The 27064-nt window shown below is 49.1% G+C and overlaps 1 protein-coding gene across 2 annotated transcripts in view; it reads left to right on the forward strand.

Annotated features, from left to right (window-relative positions):
* The first annotated feature begins 409 nt into the window (after positions 1-409).
* LOC146847641 (uncharacterized) overlaps positions 410-27064 on the forward strand; it is a 62135-nt gene continuing 35480 nt past the window's right edge. For both annotated transcript variants that reach the window (XM_085651778.1, XM_085651779.1), the window contains exon 1: positions 410-703. In XM_085651778.1, the coding sequence (XP_085507904.1) occupies positions 537-703 (167 nt within the window). In that variant the 5' untranslated portion in view covers positions 410-536. The remainder of the gene's footprint in view (positions 704-27064) is intronic.

Below are 27064 nucleotides of genomic sequence, written 5' to 3' on the forward strand. Positions count from 1 at the left end.
AGGACATTGTGTCTCCTGTGTAGTTTCTGTACACTCTCAATAGAATAGTTGCTCCCTCTTGAGGGGAAATCTGAACACAGTCAATGAGGGGTTTTCTAACTCGCCCCTTCTGCTATTTTTTTTTAATCAGGTGTGAGTGAGACTTCAGCACGACCTCTCTCTGAATGTGTGAGTGTCACTCGTGATGAGTGAGACGGAAGGGCTCTGGCGCGCGCGCGGGAACAGAGGTTGGAAAGCGGGAGTTGCCTGATGAGAACACCGGCAGTCCTGCCACGACTCCCTCAAGGTCGGAGGCGCCTGGGAACAGCACGAGGAGACGTAAACACGGAGAAGAAAAGAGCACAGCCGGCAGGGAGGGGGGGATGCAGACAAGAACGCACCGGGGAGGAGATACTAAAACCAGCATTCCTCTCGCAGGCCGGGCGTGGAGCGTCTGAGGAGAAAGAAAGATAGGGAAGGAGAGGAGGAGCCGAGAAGCGGCCGCGGAGAGGAGGCAGGACCCGGAGCGGCGGCGGCTTGGACAGAGGGGAGGACGCATGCTGAGGGAGAGTCGCGCTGCAGGCTTGGGGACGGACCGCGGCAAACACAAGGGGCTCGAGAAGGAGGGCACGGAGGAAGAAGAGGGGCGAGAGGAGGACAAGGAGCGAGGCGTGGTCTGGTGGAGTTATTCCTCCTCAGTCCCCGAGGGCCGCGGCCTACCCAGGCAAGTCCCCCGGCGACAGAAGAAGGGCACAGGGGGCGGTGGGGGAAGGTTGCTCCATTAAATTGTTCTTTTTTTTCTGTTGTTCACAAAACGGGCACTAGGACTCCTTTCCGTTCTTTGGCATTGACTCTTCTTCAGTAACGGTGCTGAACAGGGAGGGTTCACAGATAGGCCGCAGGGACAGTATGTGCACGGCAGAACCCGGAGGACAAACTTCACAGGACTTGCTGGAAGAAATGTGTGACTTTCTTCAAAATCACTGGGCACTTTATTTTTCTGATCACTGATGCACCACTGGGGACCTGCCTGAGGGGGAGTGAGGTGCTGGTAGAAAAGAGACATCAGAAAAGAAGGCCGATAAATAGAGAGGAAAAAGAAAGCCTTCTAGTGAATCTATACTTACCAGGGAGGCAATGGAAAAACCATAAGGGAATTTAAAAGAGGAGAAAGAAGACACTAAGAACTTGTGGCTACAGTAACACTAAGAACTTGCTCAAAACCTCTTTATTTTTCACATAAACAGTCTGACAGAAGATCTGTCGTTTTATTTGTGTGAAGTGGGGCACCACAACAAAGTAATCATACAGAAAAACAACTACAAAGCCTCCTCTCCTGAGTGTAATGAATTTATTGTGACTACAATCTATTTCGTTTTTTGTTTTGTTTAAGTGAAACTTTGTTGCGAGGAAGGTAGTCAATAGGGTTGCCTCGCTGGTTTAATGTAAAAATCACGCTAAAGCTGGTATTTTTAACCGTAAAAAGAAATCGCTTTAAAATGTGTTCTGCTGCCCTCATTACCTTGTGTAGGAAGCTGGTTCTTTATATGATATATTAAAATGAGCTATATCATAAAAAGACTCAAGGTGTTCCCTTATGAGTGGACAGGATTTTGCTCTACCATCCCAAGGTGCTCTTCTAGGGGGAAGTTTGGGTGAACAGCCTTAGGCTTATCAGAGAGTCGTGCAAGACACCTACAAATACACACATTAGTCAATAAATGATACACAACTCAATAAGATCCACACCAATTTATAAAAAATAACAGGTATCTTTATATATCTTAAAGCACCAGAATCAATTTGTTCAGGTAAGTACTTTTTTTTTCAAAATATTTACTTTTGTATTTAAAAAATCAACACAGTGCAATTTTCAGAAGCCGCTATGTTATCCAGAAGTTAAGGTGGGTGGTGGTCAAGGTCCAAAGCAGCACCACCAGAACACCACCAGCGGCACCTGGGCCGCTGGGTGCAGAGGTGCAAAACGGCATCGGTGCCCAGTGTTACTCTTGGATATCGGTCGTGGCGTAAAGAGGCTCCAGGCTTTGACTGGGGGGCAAGTCAGGCTGAACCAACGAGGGTGGCTCAGGCCTCACGATGCTCGGGGCTGTTGGAGCACCTTAGGTCCTCTTTTCCACAGCCCAGGGTCAACTGATGCAGAAATGTCCTTTGGCATCAGGTGTTTCTTACTGGGAGCAGTTGCAGTAGAGGGGGCCTGCATGCAGAGGCTGTAGGCGACGTCTGTGAGTTCAGTTTCCTCAAGACCACGGTGGATTTGGTGTCTGGAGGGCTCGTGGACCATAATGGAACCATTGTCTCATTTCTTCTCGGGCTTGGAGCGACCGATGCAGTGGTGTCCTTAGGGTTTTGCTGTCACAGAGTCCTCTCAGGAGTCTTGGGGTGACTATAGGATACAGGGTAGTAAGTCTGCTACTTCACAGGTGGTCTTGGTTCCTGGGTGAAGTGCTGGCAGGTTTCTTGGGCTTTGGGGACTCAGCTGCAGGACAAGTCATCTTTTGATGCAATGGGCGAAGTCAGCAGGCAGGCTTGCAGGGTTGATGCCAAGTCAGTTGCTGGGTCTTCGGTTCTTGCAGTTGTGACTCTTAACGCCCGTCTTCTTCTTTCAGGTCAGCAGGATCTGATATTCTGGTGTCAGGGGCTCTCCTAAATACTGAATTTAGGGATGTTAGTGGAGTGTAGGGTAGTTGCCAATGGGCTACTGACCCTTAGGGTCACTACGCCCCCTATATGACCACTTCGTTTGAAGTGGTCATATAGGGGGCTGGTTAGCCAGAATTCTTAAGTTTGCCATCACAAAGATGGCCAATTCTGAAAAGTTTTGCCCACCTTAGACTAGGCCACCTTAGGGGTGGTACTAGCCTGGGGGTGACACGCCTACATGACTGGCTAATTTCCTCGCCTTTCCAGGTGCCAAAGGGCTCTGGACAAAGGGTGTCAGTTTCCTATGCGGTGAGGGGAGCCACACTCTCATTTCAAAGGCGGTAGCTTCTTTGAAGCTCCTCTGCCTTGGAATGCTAATCCTCAGGTCATCCTGTGGGAGGGAGTTGTAAACACCCCTTTCCTAGTGGGCTTTGTTTCTGACCTCCTGAGAGCAGCAAAGGCACTCACCTTTGGGGTCACACATTTGTCTCTAGTGGCAGGCTGACAGAAACCAGTTCTCCACCACATCAGGGGCTGCTAGGTTTTCAGGGGGCACCTCTAAGGTGCCCTCTGGGTGCACGTATTGAGAAATCCAACACTGGAATCAGTGTGGTTTTAATAATACGAGATGTTTGATACCAAACATCCCTTTTTTCAGTGAACCCGTAATGTTGCTGGGGAACTCATTTTTAATAGTGTCCAGCACATGTTTTAAAACTACTTCCCTGTCCACTTGCACTGGCCGTATTTATTTATCGAGTTTTTTTATCGCTCAAACTTGACCCGAAGGTATCAGACTGCTTTACAGAGTTGGCAAAGCTGTATTTACACAAGTTACATATGGAGTAAATACAAATGCATGGGGTAACTATAAATACATAGTAACAGTATATACAAGAAGTGTACGATAGTCAGCAGGATATGTGGATGATATAGTTCACAGTTCACAGAATAGTATGGTAGGGTGTTGCAAATTGCAACAGTTACACTAGTTACATATGGAGTAACAACACAAATTACATGTGGAGTAACTACCACATACATGGAGTAAATACAAATACATTTTAACGTATACACAACAAGTATACAATAGACCATAGGACATCTTGATGATACAGTTCTGAGATAGATATGGTAGGGTGTTGCGAAGGTGGGGAGAGTAGAGGCACAGTTTTTCCCCAAGGTAGTAGGTAGTGATGCTCAGATTCATTTGGGGAGTGCGGGGTAGGAGCATCGGGCCAGCCTGATAGCTTGGGGGGAGTTTTTAGGTATTTATTGAGAAGGAGAAATTTAAGTTTCTTCCTGAAGTGATGGTATGAGTGATTGTCATGTAAATCCTGAGGCAGCAAGTTCCAGATTCTGGGAGCGTTCCTGGAGAAGGTGCATGGGTGAGATTTTGATTTCCTGAATTTGGGCAGGATCAAGAGTAGATTGTTTGAGCTTCGCAGAGGTCTCTTTTGTCCGGCTTTAGATAGTTTGTTTGCGAGGTAGACTGGTTCCGTGTGGAGAGCTTTGTGAGTTATGCAGGAAGTTTTAAGTATCTATCTTGCCTCGATTGGTAGCCAGTTGAGTTTCTTGAGAGTGAGGATGATGTGGTCACAGCCACTCTCCCCCAGCAGTAGTCTGGCTGCAGCATGGAATGTAGCTTTCAAAGAAGCTAAGTGTGTTTTTAGGGCGTTTGTGATCGTTGCGTTACCATAGTTCAGCTCGGAGAGTGCTGTTTAGATGCTGGATGTCATTAACTGACGAGATTGTAATGTAGAGTTGGGTGTCATCTGCGTAGAGATAGTCAGCAATTTTGGCTTGTTTCAGACTCATGGCCAGGGGTTCCATATAGAGGTTGAATAATGCAGGAGATGGGACTGATCCTTGAGGAACGCCTTGTGAAACTGGTGTTGCTTTTGAGGTGGAGTTGTTTAGTTTGATTAGCTGTGATTGTTGGTTCAGGAAAGAAGCAAACCACTGAAGGACAGTTACATTGATGCCTGCACACATGTTGTTTAGGAGGATGTCATGGTTGACAATATCAAAGGCAGCAGAGAGGTCCAGGAGGACTAGGAGGCAGGTCTGGCCATCTTCCAGAGATCTGTGATGTTCAGCATTGCAGCCTCTGTGCTGCAGCCTTTCCTGAACCCATATTGGAAGGAATCGTTCGTCACACTACCATCGAAGGAAGAACCACCGGAGCGTTCAGCAGCATAGGTGGAGCACGCTGCCCATGATCGCGTGAGGCTGGAGAGTGGAGCAGCGGTGTGAGCCAAGCACGCTGCCTGTTATGTGGGCAGGGCACAATAATGTTTGGGCAGACAGCAGCGTGTGAAAAGAATACTTCAGCGGTGTTAGCGGTTGTGGAGCACGCTGCCTGTGATCGCGTGAGGCCAAGAGAGAGCGGGGCTGCCGTGCGAAATGAGCACACTGCCCATGAAATGGCCGGTGCACAACAACAAGTAAGATAAAATGTACCCCAAATATGCGCTAGCAAGCGTTATCTCACACACAGATCTGTCCGGCTGGCCTGACCTTTATGCCTGTACTCAACATGGCGGCTATTTAACGGTTACCGCGAGAACTAAAAGCAACTCAATCAAACGCCCGCCCATATCAATACTCAAGCCTCGTTTCAAGAATAAGACAGACACAACCAGTAGGGAATCGATTGCTCGATCTACTCGAGATAAGTTTTAGCTGTAATCCATCTGCTGCTTGTTTCAGACTGCTGCCTGACCTTAAGATGGCGAATGTGAACAATCATTGCCCGGTGAGGGAATTTGTCTCAGATGGCTGCCTGACCTTAAGATGGCAAAGGTGAATAATCAATGCCTTGTGAGGTAATATGACATGGGATAGTGATAAAACATGGAATATTACAATGTTCGGCGAGGTAACAAGGCAGGAAACTGATAACTTGCACAACCATGAAACACACTAAGGTGGCCACTGACGTAGAGGAGCTAACCTAGGAAGCGCCAGGCTGAAGATAATTTTGTGTTTTAAAATCCCCACCTAACCTAGCCATCCTCCACCAACGCCTATTGATTGGATTTAGTCTTACCATTATTACTGGCAACCAGATCACATACCAAGGGTAATGAGGGTTGGCCTAGAGAACGCATGACGTGCTACTGTGCATCCTTCATAGAGCCCGAGATGGCCTGTGCTCAAGCTCGCTCAGCAACAAGAGAGCGATTTCCTACTATATCACAGGTCGTTCCCTCTGATGAAACATGCTGTGTACTCCCACCTTTCCCGAGCCCCTAAAGTTGTTGCGCTGGTATTCCTGCGGTCATTATCACTAAACATCTGGTAGTACATCAGTTTCAGTTATAAAACTGCATAGTAAACTAGGTACATGACTTCTCAGCCTTCGCTATTCACTATGCCCCCGCCCCATTTTCTTGGGTCTCTACTTCCAGGACCCCCTTCTAATTGGGATACCTCTCCACCCTTATTCTATTGGTCTCCTTTATTCGCTGCCTTCTACGCTACTTCAGTCAACATGGCACAAAATATTACATCACTGGTACTCGATACTAGTACCCGAGAATCCACCTGTTAAGAAGTAAAATTCAATAAAGCTTTATTACTAAATCACACAAAATTAATCCATTTTAGCTTGCTGGGTTGTGCAGAGTGTACGTTTGAATTCCAAATTCACAAAATGCGGCCAGGTAAAGTAACATCCGTTGGAGAGGAACACTTATCAGAAAGTAACGTGAATTAATTCCCAGATGCCACAGGGTGAATAATATTAAAACAAAAGTACCGGTAAGCTTCCAACGTTGCAGGAGTCCGCAGTGCAGTGTAAACAGTGGAATTAAATCTTGCTGCTCCGAAACTTTATTGTACTCGACAACCTCCCCCAACAAAAACGTGGTTGGCAAAACGTGTACACCACAAAATTATGAATAGTAGAGATTGACAGTTTCCAAAACATGGCGGCACGCAAATGACGCTGGGCTGGATGGCTCACGGCGCGTCCGTGCATGTAGGCGTCCAGAAGCAGGCACACACCGCGTCAGAGGGAGATATCGTAGGACAATCAAATTCAGGTAAGGGTGCGCGCGCTGTTTGTAACTCGCGCACCAGACTTTTTAAATCGCAATACGGCGGGTGTTCAATGCCCAAAGGTTCAAAATCCAACTTCTTCTTTTCTCACAGTTCACTATCACAAATTCCCCAGCACATGTTGCAGATGCCAAATCAATCGAAATGTCTGCCGGGGTCAACTCAGTGCCTCATCAAATACAAACGTTACACAAGCATTTTTAACAGGAAAGTCAGACCTGTATGGTGCCGATTTCTCTCAGAACACGTCGCTCCCATCACTCTGGAGTGTCACGGCTCACATTGTCAGTATTCACCTCAGCAGCTTATCTCCACAGGTTTAAAAGAAATAATAGTCTCTGTTTTTTTCCAATTGTCACAGATCACAGGGTTGCCGGTTTTCCCCAACATACATCGCTGGTGCCAATTCCCAAACACTCATCACTACTGCCAATCTCAGAAAGGACAGCAGGACCTGAGAAACATTACCAAGGCATTCACAGCCATCCTCGCTCAACATGTAGGTTCTGTTTCATTCGAAGAGAACTAGAGATTCAACAGACACTGGCACTTACATATTAGGGCGACCGATGGAGTGGTCACTGGTGGGGCTCTTGAAATTTCTCTTGAAGTTCCTTTTCTCTTGAAAACCATAATCCATTGAAGTAGCACACGCGTTGGTTCCTCCAAATCGTCGCCAGTGTAATAATGAAGGATGTCTCGTAGACAGGTCACTTAGGACAAGTTGTAGGTTTATTTAATACGTTACAAAGTCCATGTAAAGTTCAAGTAAAGCCTCTGTTAAGTCCATATATATGCCTCAGATCTCCTGTAGAGCCCCACCAGGAGCAGCCTCCCTGCTGCTCAGCCCATCTCTTCCAACTGCCATCTGCTCCCAGTCCCACACACTCAACATTCCAAATGAGATCACTCATGGCTGAGCAGCAAGGGACAGATTATTAATAAGGAAGATGCACCACAACAACAATAGGTTATAACACAGAAACAAAGTAGTGTGTGGTGGTTCGGATTCCACTCTCCCTGTAAAAACAACAGCAATAGACCATATGTTAGAACGCGCAGTTAGCGGTATCAGTAATGAAATAGCACTGACTGAGCGCAGAGGGGAAGGTGGATGAAGTCTGGGATTGGGGTTATCATCTGGATGTTATGCCTGGGATTTTAAATGTATCCCTAAATGCCACGGCCAAATTTGGCTTAAACCCAGACCCTAGTATAGATATACCACCCACAGTTGATACAGCACGCAATCAGGATGTCCACAATGTTGCTAAGGCTTCAGTGAAGTATCCTGGATGCGGCAAGGAGTGAAAGCAAAAAGGAGACCCCACTACACAGCACATTGACTCAGCTCAAAGAGCACAAATACTAGAATCAGATGTAACTAATATTCCATCTGCTTTTCTGTTGCCTTCATCTGAGAAGAATTGGGTGTCTAGTACAATGGATTCACCTTTTTAGGAAAATTGCGTGTTGCATTTAAAACTGAGCTTTCTGATATGATCTCCAGAGTAGAGGCTATTGAAGTTAAATTGACTCATCTTACTTGTAAACTTGGTTCATTATACCCGTACACAAACACTTTTAATAGTGAGCCTTTATGTACTGTTAAATTGATGCCAGGAAATAATATTACGATGGAGGCTGGTGGTGCACCTGTGTCTGTACCACCTACTCCCGTTGGTACTTCTGCGGGTCGGGCTCAGATAAGCAGAGTTTGTGTATTATGTAGAAAGGATGCAAGCTCTTATGGGCCATCAGTTAATCCTTTAATATTTTACAGTCCTTTATAACTCAGCCAGTTATATCTCTTCCCCCCACTACTGCCTGTCTGTATGTGAGTGTAATGACGTGTGTTCCTCCACTGAGAAAAGACCAGCACAAATCTTATGAAGAACAATTTAATAAAACATTGGATTGGTTGGATCGTACTAGGGGAACTGTCCTCTTCAAGTGCAGGAGATATTCTGATGGTCAGGAGATGTGCATGGGTGGCACCAAATCCCCCAGCTAGTCATGGTGTAACGCCCTGAACGTCTCAGGATCGTTTAACAGACACGACAATGAGGACGCAACCACTTGTGAAGGGTTAGTTCTTTTAATGAAGGCAAATAAAATACAAAGAACAAACAAAAGTTATAGTCACTGGAATCCTCCAGGCTAAGTACGTTACCAGCCCACAGCACGGATGGTCCTAACCGTCCTCTGCATATACGCCGATCCCGGCGTATGCCAACAGAGGGCAGAAATGAAATGGCCGACAATGCCAATCGGTAGGCTGTGAGGGGCACGAAGAGTGTTGGGGAGAATCGAGGAGTCAGGGAAACACCCAGCCGGGGTCTCTACCTGAAGGGAGCAGCCGCTCAACCTCTTCCTCAGACTGCACCGGGACGCGGAGTCACCTCCTGGTGATGCGTCACCGATACCCCAATCACAAGCAAGAAGACTGAACCGAGAGCAGCCGCTCGATCGATCCTGTGGACTTCCGAGTCTGTAACGCGGCAAACACCTCCTGGTGTGCGTTACAGCTGGCAGTCCCTGTGTCTCTGGTCGGGCTGGGAGTTACGACTCCAACCAGCAAAAGCGCCACTGCGCTTGGACTCAGCCGAGTCAAAAAGCGAAGCTCAATGGTTGACCGGTAGAGCTTCCGGGTTCTTCACAGGTGACGATGGGGCAAGACACGGCCCAGGGAGTAACGACTCGACCTACCTCCGTTCTTGCCTTACTGGAGCACCACTCCGGAACACTGCTCTTCACGAAGCAGGTACGTCGGTGTAAACACAATATCCGACAGCCTTGTACCTCCCGGTTCCTCCCTTTATAGGGCGTGTTTTCCTTGAGTTATGTAACAGCTCTCCTGTTTACATAAGGGCGTGTTTCCCTTGAGTTATGTAACAGCTCTCCTGTTTACATAAGGGCGTGTTTCCCTTGAGTTATGTAACAGCTCTCCTGTTTACATAACCTCTCAACCGCTAAGCATCCTGGGAGATGTAGTCCGTTTTCGCTGGTTACCGTTTTCCTCCCCTCGTATGACAGGAATTCTTGACAGTACATCCTCCCTCTCAGCGGCTCCCCACGGGTCCAGCGCTGGCAGGAAAACGCCGATGGAACAAGGAGACCAAGCGCGGAGCATGAACCCCTTCAGCCGGTTCCCATGAATGCTCCTCCGGGCCATAGCCTTTCCACGCAACCAGGTACCACAGCTTCCCCCTGCGCCATTTGGACGCCCGTATGCCCGACACTTCATACTCCACCTCCGACTCCACGCATACCGGCCTAGGTGTCCCAGACGGCTTGGAGGGTGCTGGTTTGAGCAATGATACATGAAAGACAGGGTGTATCCGCAATGACTGGGGCAAGCACACCTTCACGTTCACGGGACCCATACACTTGGTAATTCGATAGGGGCCCATGTACTTGGGATGGAACACACTGTTCTTTCGAAACCTCATGTTTCTCGTGGATATCCAGACGTAGTCTCCAGTGCGGTACAGTGGCCCGGGCCTTCTCTTCCTATCTGCCGCAGCCTTGTATCTTCTCTTGGCCTCTATTAGGACAGCCCTTGAGCGCATCAACGTATCTTTTATGTGTGCCACCCTGTCCGCTGTGGCGGGAATCCTGAACGGATGTAGAAATGGCAAGAACCTGGGATGTTGGCCATAGTTGCTATAGAACGGAGATGACTGTGTGGAGCTGTGAGTGGCGTTGTTATAGGCTATCTCTGCAACCCATAGCAAGTCGACCCATTCTTCCCTGCCCTGGTCCACAAAACATCGCAGATACTGTTTGAGCGTTTGGTTCAGGCGCTCGGTTTGGCCGTCCGTTTGAGGGTGGTAGCTGGTGGACAGGGCGGTCTTAACATGCAGCGCAGTGCACCAAGTCTTCCAGAATTGCGCAGTAAACTGCGACCCCCGGTCCGACACGATCACCCCAGGTAATCCATGCAGTCGTACCACATTCTTTAGGAGTAGTGACGCCAATTCCCCGGCCGTAGGGACTCTCTTGCAGGGGATGAAGTGCCCCATTTTCGTCAAGTAATCCACCACCACCAGTATTGCCGTCATCCCCTGGTCTACCGGTAGGCCCACCACGAAGTCCAGTGATATGCTATCCCATGGTCTATCCGGGGTCGGAAGTGGATGTAAGAGCCCTTGGGTTCGGCCATGGTCGGCCTTCATGGTAGCACACGTAGGACACTCCTGTCCCCACCTCCTGACATCCACTCTCATGGTTGGCCACCAGAAATGCCGCCCCATGCTAGCCACCGTTTTTTCAAAGCCCAAATGACCTGCGCATGGAGAGTCATGGCACCAGATGAATGCTTGTTTCCTTAGCCTAGGCGTGGGTATCAATAGGCACCTGCCCTTCAGGGGTATCCCGTCCTTCAGCTGCCATTCTCTGTGACTGAGGAGCCACCTCCGCCATGCGAATGACCTGATCCCTCTCTTTATTCCCCTCAGGAAAGTATCCGGTTGGATAACCCCCAATACCATCCTCGGGGAAATGATGGAACGCTCGGTTGCAGGCAATGGTTCCTTAACTGCAGATTGACGGGACAGGGCGTCCGCCTTCCGGTTTTCCGTCCCCGGCCGATATGTGATGCGGAAGTTGAACCCCGCAAAGAAGATCATCCACCGCAGCTGCCTGGGAGAAAGGTGTCTAGTGGCCGTCATGAACTGTAGGTTCCGATGGTCCGTGTACACCGATACCACATGTCTTGCCCCCATCAACCAATGCCTCCATTCGGTGAAGGCGTCCTTGATTGCGAGAAGCTCCTTCTCCGCAATATGGTAGTTGCGTTCGGCGTCGTTGAGTTTGCGGGACATGTACGCAACGGGATGAAGCACCCCTGTGTCGTGGTTGCGTTGGGACAAGATAGCCCCCAGCGCCACATCCGACGCGTCCGCTTCCACCACGTAGGGGAGATCCGGATCGGGGTGAGCCAACACCGGCGCCTTACCAAAGGCGCTTTTCAGGGCCTCAAAGGCTTTGTTCGCTTCAGGGGACCAGACAAACTCCTTGGACTTCCTCAGTAGCTGTGTGATTGGGGCCACCACTCCTGAAAATCCATCTATAAACCGCCTGTAAAAGTTGGCGAAGCCAATGAAACTTTGGACGTCCTTCACGCTTTGGGGCACCGGCCATTCTTTCACCGCCTTGATCTTTCGTTCTGCCATCTCCTGTCCCTCTGGACTCAGCATCACTCCGAGGAATTCCACGGATGTGACGTGGAAGTCACACTTGCTGAGTTTACAAAACAGCATGTTTTCCCTCAGCTTTTGGAGCACAGCTTTGACGTGGTGTACGTGCTCCTCCACACTGGACGAATAGATGAGGATGTCGTCGATATATACGACCACGTAGATATCCAACTCCTCTCTGAATACCTCATTCAAAAAGTACTGAAAGGCTGCCGGGGCGTTGCACAGACCGAACTGCATGACGAGGTACTCAAAAAGGCCGAACCTGGTCTTAAAGGCGGTCTTCCACTCGTCTCCGTCCCTCATGCGCACCAGATGGTATGCCCCTTTCAAATCCAACTTGGTGTAGATACGAGCTTTCTTGACCTGTTCCAGAAGTACACTGATGAGAGGCAAGGGGTACCGATTTTTTATGGTTATCGCATTCAATGCCCTAAAGTCCACACAGGCTCTCAGCTCCCCATTAGCCTTCGGGATGAAGAAGAGTGGCGAGGCGGCCGGAGACTTGGACGGGCGGATGAATCCTAGCTTGAGGAGTTTATCCAGGTACCCCCGGAGATGCACGTTTTCAGGCTCCGTCAGGGCATACAGCCTGCCGCTGGGAACGCTGGCCCCTGGCACCAGGTCGATCTGGCAGTCAAACTGTCTATGTGGTGGTAGCACTTCCGCCTTCACCTCATCAAATACATCCTCAAAACTGTGATAAGCCTGGGGGAGAGCCACATCTTTTTCTGCCGCTGTAGCCACCGTCTGACTCCCGCTCTCATCTGCGTCAAGGGATTCCGTTCTTATTCCACAATGCAGGATGCAATACGGTGACGTCATTTCGATGCGATGTGTTGGCCAATCCACAAAGGGGTTGTGTTTCTGTAGCCACGGCAATCCCAATATGACGCCATATTGGGGCGCTCGGATGATGTTAAAATCGATTTGTTCCAAATGGTTCCTCCCATATCTCATCGGAAGGACCCCCGTGTGCTGTCCGATGGGCCCCGTCACCAATCGCCTTCCGTCTACCGCATAGACGTCTTCGGGTACTGCTTTGGGAAGAAGCACTAGCCCTAGCCTGCATGCCTCGTTGTGGTCCATAAACATGCCAGTGGCCCCTGAATCCACCATGGCCACAACGGGTATCCACTGGTCATGCACTCCCACGTGCACCGTGATAAACAGGTGTCGTTGTCCCTTAGTGACCGAGTTGGAAAGTGAAGGGATGGATGAGTGACTCCGAGATGCCCCTTCTCTGGTCTTGGAGTCCTCTAGTTTTCCGCCGGTATGTCCACCACGGCTGTTACCGACCGGTTGGCCCGATAACGTGACGTCTTCGGTTTGGCAGGGCATTCACGTACGTAGTGGCCTTTTTTGCCACAATATAGGCACAATCCTTGTTTACGGCGTGACTCTTTCTCCGTGGCTGTGAGGCTCGCTCGTATTGCGCTGATGTCCATGGGTTCTCCCTTGGATGCGGTGGAAGTTTCAGGACTTCCCACCGTCACATAGGATGGAAGGGATTTTCCTTTTCTCCCATGATCCCCCTTTCTTTCACTTAGCCTATGTTCCAGCCGTAATACCAGGTTGATAAGGCCCTCACATGTCTTGGGTTGAGGGTCAATATGAGCCACGGCGTCCTTGAGCTCATCGCACAGCCCTTGATGGAAGAGCGCCGTCTGTTTAGCAACAGGCCACTTGGTTTCCGCAACCAGCCTTCGGAACGCGTTGAGATACTGTACCAGGTCGTTGGATCCCTGTCTCAACTCAAGCATTTCACGGTCCGCCGTGTACGAGTCAGCCCTTCTGTCGAATACCTTCAGGAATTCCTCGCGAAAAGCACCCCAATCACATAAGAGGGGGTCGTCCCTGCTCACCAGAGGTACGGCCCATTGTGCCGCGTTTCCAGCCAAATAGGATATAAGGAAAGCCACACGAGCCTGACTCGTGGGGAACGCCTTTGGTTTGCACGATAAATGTAGCGCCACTTGTGTGAGGAATACCTGCACTGTGTTAGGATCCCCACTGTACCTCTCTGGTGTTGCCAAGGGGATGGCTACCGGCATTTCCACTACTACCGCAGGGGTCTGGTTCGTGAGGGAGGTGCTGGGCGTGAGCGGGTCCAATTGGATAGCATCCAGTCTGGCTTTTACATCGGCTGTTTCTTGCCTAGAGGCAGCCACTTCAACTTGCATGGCCGCTAAAGCAGCCAGCACATCATCAAGTGTTGCCATGTCTGTTATCGACCGGGAGACAGTTAGTGTTATTAAGGTCGGATATTTTGTAACGCCCTGAACGTCTCAGGATCATTTAACAGACACGACAATGAGGACGCAACCACTTGTGAAGGGTTAGTTCTTTTAATGAAGGCAAATAAAATACAAAGAACAAACAAAAGTTATAGTCACTGGAATCCTCCAGGCTAAGTACGTTACCAGCCCACAGCACGGATGGTCCTAACCGTCCTCTGCATATACGCCGATCCCGGCGTATGCCAACAGAGGGCAGAAATGAAATGGCCGACAATGCCAATCGGTAGGCTGTGAGGGGCACGAAGAGTGTTGGGGAGAATCGAGGAGTCAGGGAAACACCCAGCCGGGGTCTCTACCTGAAGGGAGCAGCCGCTCAACCTCTTCCTCAGACTGCACCGGGACGCGGAGTCACCTCCTGGTGATGCGTCACCGATACCCCAATCACAAGCAAGAAGACTGAACCGAGAGCAGCCGCTCGATCGATCCTGTGGACTTCCGAGTCTGTAACGCGGCAAACACCTCCTGGTGTGCGTTACAGCTGGCAGTCCCTGTGTCTCTGGTCGGGCTGGGAGTTACGACTCCAACCAGCAAAAGCGCCACTGCGCTTGGACTCAGCCGAGTCAAAAAGCGAAGCTCAATGGTTGACCGGTAGAGCTTCCGGGTTCTTCACAGGTGACGATGGGGCAAGACACGGCCCAGGGAGTAACGACTCGACCTACCTCCGTTCTTGCCTTACTGGAGCACCACTCCGGAACACTGCTCTTCACGAAGCAGGTACGTCGGTGTAAACACAATATCCGACAGCCTTGTACCTCCCGGTTCCTCCCTTTATAGGGCGTGTTTTCCTTGAGTTATGTAACAGCTCTCCTGTTTACATAAGGGCGTGTTTCCCTTGAGTTATGTAACAGCTCTCCTGTTTACATAAGGGCGTGTTTCCCTTGAGTTATGTAACAGCTCTCCTGTTTACATAAGGGCGTGTTTCCCTTGAGTTATGTAACAGCTCTCCTGTTTACATAACCTCTCAACCGCTAAGCATCCTGGGAGATGTAGTCCGTTTTCGCTGGTTACCGTTTTCCTCCCCTCGTATGACAGGAATTCTTGACACATGGTGACGGTAATGTGGTGAATTTTAGGTACCCAAGGCTGGCTCCCAAAATGCTATTTATTCGTGATTGTAGCATTCTGTCCGAAATATTTTGTTTTGGTTCCTTTAGGATATATTTATAAACCCCCTTGCTCTCAAATACAAGATCCTAGTCCTTCCTTGCTGTCTCAGAGAAACAGCAGTTGGAATACTGGTCCCCCTCTCTCACTTGGAGTCAACCAACCGCCCCAGGTATGCTCCAGTACACCAAAAAGAGTTGGATCCCAAACTGGGACTTCTTTTAAGGGTCCCTATGCAAATTCTGCTAGCATTTGTGCAATACCTATAACTAACAGATTTGACATTTTTTGCAACTTGGATTGACCAGCGAGTTTAAGGGAGCATGGCCCTCTCATCGATGAGGGCACTTCGCAGTATCAGGCTAGAATCCCTTCCCCTAAATTCAAACATTATAGTATTAGCTCCATACAGAGTTGGAATGTAGCAGGCTTAACAAGCAAAATTGACAATAAAGACTGGCAGGCATTTGTTTCAAAATATAATATAGCACTCCAGGAAACTTGGCTTACAAATGCCCCACACCTTGAAGGGTATGCTTGTTATTTCTGCCCGCCAACCTTGTCATTAAGGGGGTGAGCCAAGAGTGGTTTAGTTATATGGATCAGTTTGAGCCTCCTGGTAGAGGTGACACTGATCAAAACTGCTACGCCTTCCTTTTTGGCAATAAGACATTGCATTCCCTCGGGCATGCATTGTTTTTTATTTAATACATTTTTATAATAGCCATTTTAGTAATGCTGTATGTATCCATTTTATTCAATTATTTAGCATTATTGCTAAATTGCAAGCTTCTGATGCTAATAAGCATACACAATCCTATTATTTTGTGTGCAGTGACTTTAATGCTAAGCTGCACGGGTGTCTATGGAACCCAGGCGAACCCGTTAAAGGGACCGTTACTATTCTGGACTCCATGGGGACCAAACTTTTAAATTATTTTACTGCTAATGCACTGGTTAATCTACTTGAAATATTAGGAGGGGTTGATATGGTTTTACTCACATATAGAGGGCCCAGGAGAGCTTCAGTTATTGATTATATGTTTGTTAGTTCTGACTATGTATCTTGGTTTCTTAAAGGAAAAATTGTACCCACGGACTGGGGGATCACAATGCACTGTGTGCCTTTGCTACATTGCCGATTAATAGATGTCAGTGTAACGTTAATTTAGCTTCTATCACCCAGCACTATACAGAAGGCTTAATTAATATTGGTCTGGCAGCTCATCAACCCAATCGAAACATTAGCTGCACTAATTTAATCCCATTTAGGCATATTTTTTATTTGCTTGTCTTATGGTGGCCATGGGATGAAGATGCAGTACTATAACAGCCTGGCATAAACGATTAGGAATTCTCTGTTAAAACCTATTGCTTTATGCAATGAGAACTCTCGGTGGTTTGATGGGTCCTGCTCCATGGCCAATCGCAGGCTCAGAAAAGCATTAAGTGCCCATACCAGGGTAGGTTCTGAAATACAACAGGCGCAACAAGAATATAAAGTTGAACTCTTAAATTGGAAGAAGGAACTTTTTAAAAGGGATGGGAGTTATTGAAATGTGCTGTATCTGGGAAGGATGCTAACACAAGGAGATGATGGACGGAGCGCTGAATCTTTTCAGACACTCACCCCAGTCACATATCTGGGTTGAATCTGTCATGTCCTAAGGGCACCAATAAGGACAGACACAGAGGGTTCTATCAGGACACTTTATTCTCTCGTCCTTACACCAGCTTGCCCTGCACTCGACTACCTGTCCATCCCCTTTCCCCGCCCTTTCCTGTCTCCGGCCATACCTCCGTTCCTCCACCCACTCTGCTCCGCCCACACCAACCACTAGACCACCTCATCTCTACATCTCCCCCTTTGTTAGCAAAATGAGTCACCAAGAATTACATTTCTTCAATCAGCCGCTTGGGCTGGCGGATTGCTTGTCGTGGTCTGAGTGTGCGGCCTTCAGGCACTGCGGCAGTGCCGGCGCCGGATGTCTGTCCTAGGTGGCTGTCACCGTCGCTCTGTGTTTCGGACTGTCGAGCTCCTGACAATGTCACTCGCGACTCAAGTGTCTCTTGTAGGCCCGGGCTGCACTTCTGAAAGTGGGACACATTTCTTGTTACACGCCTGTTGTCTGACTCCGCTGTCAGCATGGTACCTCTTTGTCGGGTGACCGTTAGAGGTTCCGCTCTGAACCTACTATCTGTCTTCTTGCATTGCTCCTGCTTGACGACCACGCAGTCTCCCTCGTGGAATGAGAGGGACCGAGCACGTCTCCTGCCATCCGCGTATGCCTTCATGCTTTCTTTGCGAGCTTTGTCGGTGGCTTCCACTTCCCGATGGATGCGGCTGGGGGAAATGGGTCGTAGTGCCCCCTCCCAGGTGGGTATTCGTGTCCGGACTGGGCGTCCCAGCATGAGTGTGGCCGGGCATTTGCCGGTGGTAGCATGCGGTGTCGTCCGGTAGGCTCGGAGCACATCATTGAGGGCTGCTTGCGGGTCTCTCTTGTCTAGAGCAGCCTGTTGGAATGTCTTTTTGAGAGTGGCCATGAATCTTTCCGCGGTGCCGTTGGCCTGCGGCCATAGTGGTGTTATCCGTCGGTGTCGCACATTCATGAGCGTCAGGAAATCACCGAACTCCCGGCCATTGAAAGGGGGCCCATTGTCTGTTTTCACCTCCGCGGGTATGCCCCATGCTGCAAAGACTTCATCCAGGATGGTAAGCGTGGCAGCCGCGTTGGTGGATGGGACAAAACGGGCGATGGGGAACCGGGAATACTCATCTATGATGACTAACACGTACTTGCCCGACGGCATGGGGCCGTAGAAATCCATGGCCAGTTCTTGCCATACTCCTGGTGGCAGGGGCGTCATCTGAAGTGGTGCTGGCGGGTCTCCTTGCCTTACCACTTGACACTGCAGACAGTCTTTCAGAGTGTTCTCTACCATCTTGTCAAGGAAGGGGAACCAGACACGTTCACGAAGTGCTCTTTTCGTCGTGACTACTCCTCGATGGCTTTCGTGCGCCAGGTTGACGACTCCCTGTCTCAGTTGCTGGGGTATTACAATTCGGTTGTCCCGTAGCAGTAAGCCATCGGGCGTGACAGATAGTTCTTCGCACACATTCCGGAACGCTTGCCACTCCTGACGCTTTGTGCTGTCACCCCTCCCGTCTTCCGGTTCTTCATGCCGCCACCTATTTGTTCGGACCCTTCGAATCACCTGTTGTAGCATGGTGTCTTGCTGGGTGGCGTCCAGGATGGCCTCTAGGGGGACTGCTGGCGGTCGTGCGTGGTCCACCACAAAATGGATATATTCGTCTGCCATGGACGGTGTGAGTCTCTGCGAGTCTTCCGGGTGGCGCGACATGTAGTCGGCTGGGTTGGCAGCCTTTCCTGGCTTGTGCACGATTGTGAATGTGTATTCCTGCAGACGGAGTCCCCACCTCTCGATGCGTGGTGGCATTTTGGACCGGGGGTTGCCATAAATTGTGACGAGCGCCTGGTGGTCTGTTACCATGGTGAAGTGCTTCCCGTAGATGAACACGTGGAAGTGCTCACACGCCCACACGATCGCAAGGCTCTCCTTTTCCGGTTGGGAGTAGGCCTTCTCCGTGTCGGAGAGGCTCCGGCTGGCGTGTGCCACAATGTGGCGGTTGTCCGTGTCCTTGTCATATTGAGCCAGGATGGCTCCCAGCCCAACGGGGCTCGCGTCCACTGTGATTTCTGTCTTGCGATCCGGGCTGAAATAAGCTAGGCTTTCCACTGTGCCCACAGCTTTCTTTATGTCCTGGAATGCTTGCTCACATTCAGGGGTCCACTCAAACGTCTGCCCCTGTTTGGTGAGAGTGCGAAGTGGGTGACTGATGGTGGCATAGTCCTTAATATATCTCGAGCAGTAACTCGCCATGCCGAGGAACGACCGCACATCACTGACGTCAAGTGGACTCTTGGTGCTGTTCAGAGTACTCACTTTGTCAGGGTCTGGTTGCATTCCGGCTCCTGAAAAGATGTGGCCAAAGAATTTCAGTTGCGACTGATGGAATTCGCATTTCTCCCTGTTGAGTGTGAGGTTGGCTTCCAGTAGGGCATGACAGACCCTGTCTAAGGCTGTGTCGTGGATTTGGAGTGTTGCTCCATAGACGAGAATGTCGTCGCTGTAGTTCAGCGTATTTGGGATGTGGTGTATCGTTTGCCGGATGGCTTCTTGGAAGATTTCTGCGGCTGATGAGATGCCAAAGTTCAGTCTCTTGTATCTGAACAACCCCAGATGTGTTGCAAACGTCGTGATATATCGGGAACTCTCGTGTAGTTCCAGCTGATGGTAGCCTTTGTTTAAATCCAGCTTGGAAAACACCCTCGCCCCATTGAGGGCGGCGATCATGTCACTTAAGTGCGGCCCCGGATGACGCTCTCTCTCAATGGCGGTATTGGGCATTCTCATGTCCACACAGAGTCGCACTTTCCCTGGTGTTCCCTTCTTCGGTACTATCACGACTGGAGAAACCCACGGTGTGGCGCCCTCTGTCCGTTCGATGATGTCGGCGTCCAGCAGATCCTGCAGCTCTTCCTCCACTGCTTGCTGGAGGTGGAACGGTACCTTCCGCGGGTGTTGGGCAACCGGGCGGACCTGGTCGTTTATGTGGAGGCGGATCTGGCCCCTATTCATTTTTCCGAGTCCGGAGAACAGCCTCGGGAACTTGTGAATGGTGTCATTGTCACTGGTGACGCGGTACAGGATTTCCACCAACTTCAGCCGTTCAGCAGTCGGGAGACTGAGGAGACAGTCAGCTTCCGGTCCCTCGATGACGTGAATCACAGCCGGAATAGATGTTGTCTGATGCCTTAGTGTCGTGGGAAACTTTCCAAGGCAAGGGAGTGGCTTCCTGGACATCCAGGTGTAGACACGCACATGTGCGGGATTGAGCCGAGGCCGAGGGTTCATCTTTTTGTATTCCGTGACTGGGATGTAGTTGAGGGATGCTCCACTGTCCATTACGAATTTCGTAGGATGCGTACCAACGCTGATGTCAAGCCGAGGGTATTTTTTTAGTTGGTCTGGATCGGCGATCATGTTGGCATATTCAACGGAGTACTCATGGTCACTTGAAAGTGATTCGGAGTCTCTGGATGGTGACCGTCTAGACCATCGTGAGGACCGCGACTCCCTGCTGGACTGGGAGGACTTGGAGGAGGACTTCCGGCGGTCTCGTACCGCGCGCGCGTGATGGCGGCGCGTCTCGCCTCTTGGTGACCTCGCGGAGGCTTTTTCTTTCTCCCGCCGGTAGTCCCCGCACATTGTCTCAAAATGGTTGTCGCGACCACACTTGTGGCACTTCTGTCCCAGGGCCGGGCATGCCCCGATGTGTGGGAAGTCGTAGCCACACCGGTAGCATCTTCTCAGCGGCGCCTTCTTCCCATAGTCTTGACGCCGGCTTCTCTTCCCCGAGTCGGGCCGTCGATGGCCAGAGCGACGGGGGTGTCTCGATGGCGGCCGAGTTTGCCGTTCCCGTTCTTTCGACCCCCGGCGAGGGCGGTCGGTGCGCACTTGACACACTACCTCTTTGCGATCCACGCGCCCTGCCTCCATGGTCTTGGCTTGTTCTTCCGTCTGATCATGGAGCCTTGTGATCTCTTCTATTTCATCCAATGTGTGGCTCTTTTTGAGTAGCTTCCTGCGTAGCGTCTCTGACTGGCAACCGTCGATCACCCGCAGGCGTATGGCGTCGTCCGTCGAGAACTTGTCGAATTCACAGTGACGCGCCAGTCGCCGCAGCCTTGTGATGTACGAGCCCATGACCTCATCCTTTTCCTGTCGCGCTCTTTGGAATACGTAACGTTCGTAATCTACGTTCTTCTTGTGCACAAACTTCCGATCCAGTGCTGCACGCACGTTTGCATACGTTCCCGCGTCTGCGGCAGGAAGTTCCTTAATCATCTTGCTGATGTCCTTGCCCACGAGGTTCCGAAGTGCGATCATTTGATCTTCGTCCCCTATCACCTTCGAGCCCTTAATGTAGTCCTCAAAGTCCTCAATCCACTCTTCCCAGCGAGGGCCCATGCTGCTCCCAACCACAAGCGCCAAGGGTTCTGGGGGGCGCAGGTGCGACAGCCCCATGATGATCGGCTTCGCATCCTGGCGCGCCGGAGAACGAGCAGGGGATCCGTGGTTCGACATCGTGGTGCACGTGCGATGTGCGCAGCGTCGGCGCAATGCAGGCCCAGGGACTCCTACGTGGAATCTTGTAAACTAGTCTCAGGTATGTTCCTTGTTTCTTCCTCTTCTTCTCACACTGTTTTTTCACTTTTTTTTTGTATTGGCCTGTGCTTGTTTAAATTTCAGCTTTGCCTGACTTCAAAATGGCCGCCCGGGTCTATTTGCATGGGGCGTCTGAAAGTTCGCCTGACTTCAAGATGGCCGCCGGTTGAATAACGCGCGTAGGCATCCCACGTGGTGCCGGGCTCTCACTCCATTCATTTCAGGACTACGCGCTGCTCAGGCGGCCCCTCTCATCATCCTCTTCACTCACTGTTCGGCAGCAGGTAGGCGGGCGGGGTCTCTCGACGACGGGTTTCTCTTCGCGCTCACTGCTCCAATCTGCCTCGGGGGACGCGCGTGTCAGCGTCGTCGCTTCCCTTTCTGCCGTTCCTGGTGCCGGCTTCTCCTCAGGCAGGGCGCGCCTCGCGCTCCTGTTCTTTTCTTGTTGCGGGCTTCCACACGCTTCGGGTGTGTCGCGAGTGGTGGCGCTTCCACTGGTTTTCTTGACCAGCCCTTCACCGGACTCGCTAGTGTGCTGGTGTTCCGGGGAGAGCAGCTAGCTCCATCCCATCCTCGTCGCCAGCTGTCATGTCCTAAGGGCACCAATAAGGACAGACACAGAGGGTTCTATCAGGACACTTTATTCTCTCGTCCTTACACCAGCTTGCCCTGCACTCGACTACCTGTCCATCCCCTTTCCCCGCCCTTTCCTGTCTCCGGCCATACCTCCGTTCCTCCACCCACTCTGCTCCGCCCACACCAACCACTAGACCACCTCATCTCTACAGAATCTATCATCATTCTTTAGCTCATTGCGCCACCTCAGTTCAGACCCAGCTATATGCAAATAGTCTCGACCCTGTGCCTCATGGGAACAGTCCAGTCTAAACTGCCAAGCCAGGTCTTCCCTGAACCGGAAACAAGCATCCTGGGACCGGTTTCTGGGTAAGACCCTTCATCAGCCAGGCTAGCTTGAATCCAGTGGAAAAGTGAGCAAGGAACCCATATCTGGGCATACCCTGCCAACTTAGGGCAAACAAAGAAAGCACAAGGAGATGATGGATGGAGCGCTGAACCTTTTCAGACACTCACCCCGAGTCACAGATCTGGGTTGAATCCATCATAATTCTTTAGCTCACCTCACCACCTCAGTTCAGACCCAGCTATGTGCAAATCAGTCTTTTTCCCTGTGCCTCATGGGAACAGTCCAGAAAAGAACAAGGGAACTCAACTCACTAAGGAACCTGGGTGGGTAAATTATTGTCAGAAACAGTGGTTCCTTTGGAATAATAGAATCCCATAAAGATGATAAGGTGCATAATCGCAATGGAAGGGTTAAAATGATGTCAGAGGGCAAATAAACCACATGCTCCTATGGTTTTAGTTTGATACAATCATATTTTATATTTTACAAACAAAGTTCTATATACAATGAAAAAGAAAAATGTGCGTAGTGTCCCCAGTGAGAAACAGGAACCTAAAATATTGGTGACATAATTGTGACAGTATTTTACAAGGTATTCAAAAAAGTCGACCATTTAGCAACTCAATACACAATATACAGCAGCTATATTCAATAATACGCACTGTTAATGGTTCGCTTTCTTTTGTTGTCGACGACGTTTCGACCCTATGCGTGATCTAGGGGGTCTCCTCAGGACCTATGGATTTAGGGACATCTGACGGGTAGAATGTGCAGCCGCGCGAGGTGTACGTGCCAACAGTGGGTGACGGAGAAAAAGGAAAACTATATACTCACAAGGACACCCAGCTGGGTACCCAAGTGAGAGTGAAGGTTGGCACTCTGGGTAGCTGAGCACTGTTACTGTGTTGATGATACACAGAGATGTGTATAAAGACAGTGATGAGGAACTCTGGAGTTGGTGTTAATCACAATCCGTGCTGTCGCGCTGACCTGTGAATCACGAATGTTCAATATGCTGGTCTGTACCTACATATGGTATGAAGCCCATCTATAGAATCGAGTATTTTTCAATGAAGACGAATCCTTCAATAATAGCAGTCCTCAAAGCGTGTGACGATCCACTACGCGGGCAGCACAACAACGTCAGTCTGTCTGCTGTTGGCCAAATGACCTCAGTCTTGACCCTGTGCCTCATGGGAAAAGTCCAGCCCGAACTGCCAAGCCAGGTCTTCCCTGAAGCATTCTGGGACCGGTTTCTGGGTAACACCCTTCATCAGCCAGGCTAGCTTGAATCCAGTGGCAAAGTGAGCAAGGGACCCACGTCTGGGCATACGCTGCCAACTTAGGTCGAACAAAGAAAACACAAGGGAATGTCCCTCAATTGTGTTTCATTTGCTTTCTCGCCCTAGGTGCACCAGGTATGCCCAGACGTGGGTCCGGGGCTCACTGTGCCACTGGATTCATGCTATCCTGGCTGATGAGGGTGAAACCCTAAATCCTGTCTTAGGATGCTTGTTTCCGGCACAGTGAGGACCTGGCTTGGCAGCTCTGGCTTGACTGTGTCCATGATGCACAGGGTCAAGACTGATTTGCATATGGCCAGGTCCAAACTTGGGTGGCATGGTGAGCAAAATAATGATGGATTTAACCCAGATCTCTTCACTGGGGGTGAATGTTTTTATTTGTTCTGCATTCTGTCCATCAATTGCGTTTCTTTAGGTACCTGGGAAGGATAGCAAGCATTTTTGGGCTCTCGTGAAACGGACAAGAACTAGGACTTCTTCCCCCAACCCTCTGATGCTCAATAGTATTTCTGGGACAGGTTGGTTATCCCATTTTACTTCTATTTATTATATCAAGAAAGAACCAACCTTGTCTGCCCTATTACATTCAAGATTACAGAATTTCCAGCCAGCTCATAAATCTAAGCATAAAGTGGATTTGGCCATACAGCATAGCACAGGTGGAAGGCCCCTGGACCAGATTGTGTCCCTATTGACCTGTTGAAATGTTTACCTGATCTATGGAGCCCTATGATCGTCAAAGTTTTTAGTAAGTGTCTAGCTTCTGATATTCCCCAATCTATGGGATTATTGACAATAGTGCCCATTTTTTAAAAAGGTGATCGTATGTCCTATATCTCTAATAGTCAGCATCATTAAAGTCATAGGTAGAGTGATATACTACGGCCTAGTTAAGTGGGCCGGCGAAAATGGTTTCCTCTCACCATTTCAATTTGGAATTAGGCCCAATTAAGGAACCAATGAGCAGTATTTAAATCTAAACTTGATTATTAGTAAGTATATATATGCTAGGCAGTCTCCCATCTTTTTGCCCTTCATGGATCTAGCCACTGCATTTGATTCTCTGAATAGGACCAAACTGTGGCTAATGCGGTTGGATTTAGGAGTGGAACGCTCTATAGTGAACTTTCTTGAAGTGAACCTGCATGCATATTTGTCAGCTAGAGTACTGATAAATGTTTCTGGCAAACTTTCACCTTCAGTCCAACTGAAGAGTGGAGTACGGCAAGGGTGTATATTGGCACCCCTGCTGCTTATTCTTTACATTAATAAGTTATCCGAACAACTAGTTTCAGTGGAAAAACAGACACTCCGAGAATGGCTGCCACTCCTGTGCCTGTCTTGTTCTATGCGGATGATGCCGTTCTTATAGCTCTCACACCAAACACTCAGAGGGGACTAGTGGATCGTTTTGCTGTCTTTATGCAGGACCTTGATTTAACTGCTAATTATACAAAATCACATATTATATCCTGTGGCCCAGGGAAAAAAGATTTAAAAGGATCATAAATAATTAACCCCTTGAGTGCCCCGCCCTTTCCCCCTCCTGTGCCGGCCCTTTCATTAGCGGGCGGGGTCCATGACGAGATAGTCTCGTCATGGGCACAGCGCAACCGCGCTCCATGACGAGACTATCTCGTCATGGGCACAGAAGGGGTTAAGCGCCAAGCATTGACGAGTGTTGATAATTTTTGTTATTTAGGTTTGAATTTTAGCTCTTTAGGATCTTGGCACCCGCATATTAATAATCCAACTCTCAAACTTTGTAGAACTGCTGGAGCAGTTTGTAATCTAACCTGATCTTGTATTGAGGGACAGTAAACCCAGCCCCTAAAGGTGTTCAATGCTCAGTGTGTTAGTGCTGCCCCACATGAAGCAGGAATATGGGGTATTCCAAAAAGCTGCTCAATACAGACTGATGAGAATAATTTTCTACTTAGATTGCTACTCCTACCATCATCAAACTCGAGTTTTATTATCCACTCAGAACTGAGGCAAGGAATGGGAGAGGTATGGCATAGCTGCCAGGGCGGCTGACTCCGGAGCACGGTGCTCACGGTTGGATCCCCATCACCAGAGGCAGATCAGCTCAGCATCGTATGACTCTGCGTTAAAGCTCACTTAATCTCCCCGATGGCCCCAGCGCCTTGAGACCCCTACGGTTGATTAGATTGCGCTCTACAAATACTGGGTTTATTCATACAAGACAGGGTCCAGCTGTCTCCTCTTTTACTGTGAGTTAGTATTTGGTCAAATCCAGCAGCTACTCTTTGTAGGGACATCATTTGCGAATGTCTTAATCAGGACAGGGCCTTTTTAATCCCATGGTTACGATATATTTGTGATACTTTTGTTATGTTGGATCTGTCTCCCCATTTCATGGAGCACTCAAGTATTGTTAAAACAGACAAGAACATTGTGAAAGCAACATTTATGGAGTATTGTGAGAATTCAAGACTGAAAAATGAATTAATTAAAAAGCATATTTTCTACTTATTACCGATCTTTGGCGCCCGGAGAACCTACCTTGTTTTTAACTCTAGATTTTACTCAATGGGAGAGCTCACTTCTCTTTCGCTTCAGGGCAGGTACTATATATTGGTCCCTCAAAGAGTGTTGGATATAGATGGGAATATTATTGTGTACTGCCCTTGCGATAATCAGTCTGAGAAAACTCTGTTGCACTTCATGTTCTTTTTTTAGTCTATATAATCTTCCACGTAAGCACTTTTTAAAACCGCGGCTGAGAAAAATAGGAGTGTACCAATGCAGAGTAGCTCATCTTTATTTACAATTCTTAAGTACATCCGAGGTCTGTTTTCAAGTCTGTGCTTTTCTCAAACGTGCTATCCAGTTAAGAAAAGTAATTATAGATTAGAGTGTATAATTAATGTTAATTAGCACTTGGCAATTAAAGCAGCTCAGTGTTAATTATTTTTTTTATACATATGTATATTTTTAATGCACTGGTTTTTGAGTGTTTTTATCATCTCCGATGTATAAACCATGTTTTTTAAAATGAATTATCACAGTAATAGTGTTTTTTAATAATAATATTGGTATTTATGTGTATTTCTCTTTTATGATCTGTATAGTTTCAATAAATATTATTGAATTGATTAACATGTATGATGAAGTGAAGATGTTAATATTTTTCTACAGCAACTACAAAGGAATGCAATGCAAATCCCCCAAAATACAAAATGTTGCATAAAGCACCTGTTGGGAAACAAGGCAGTATCTGTGAGGCCTGTACAAACAACATGACTACAT

The sequence above is a fragment of the Triturus cristatus genome, chromosome 4_1, assembly GCF_964204655.1.
Source record: "Triturus cristatus chromosome 4_1, aTriCri1.1, whole genome shotgun sequence".
Lineage (NCBI taxonomy): Eukaryota > Metazoa > Chordata > Amphibia > Caudata > Salamandridae > Triturus > Triturus cristatus.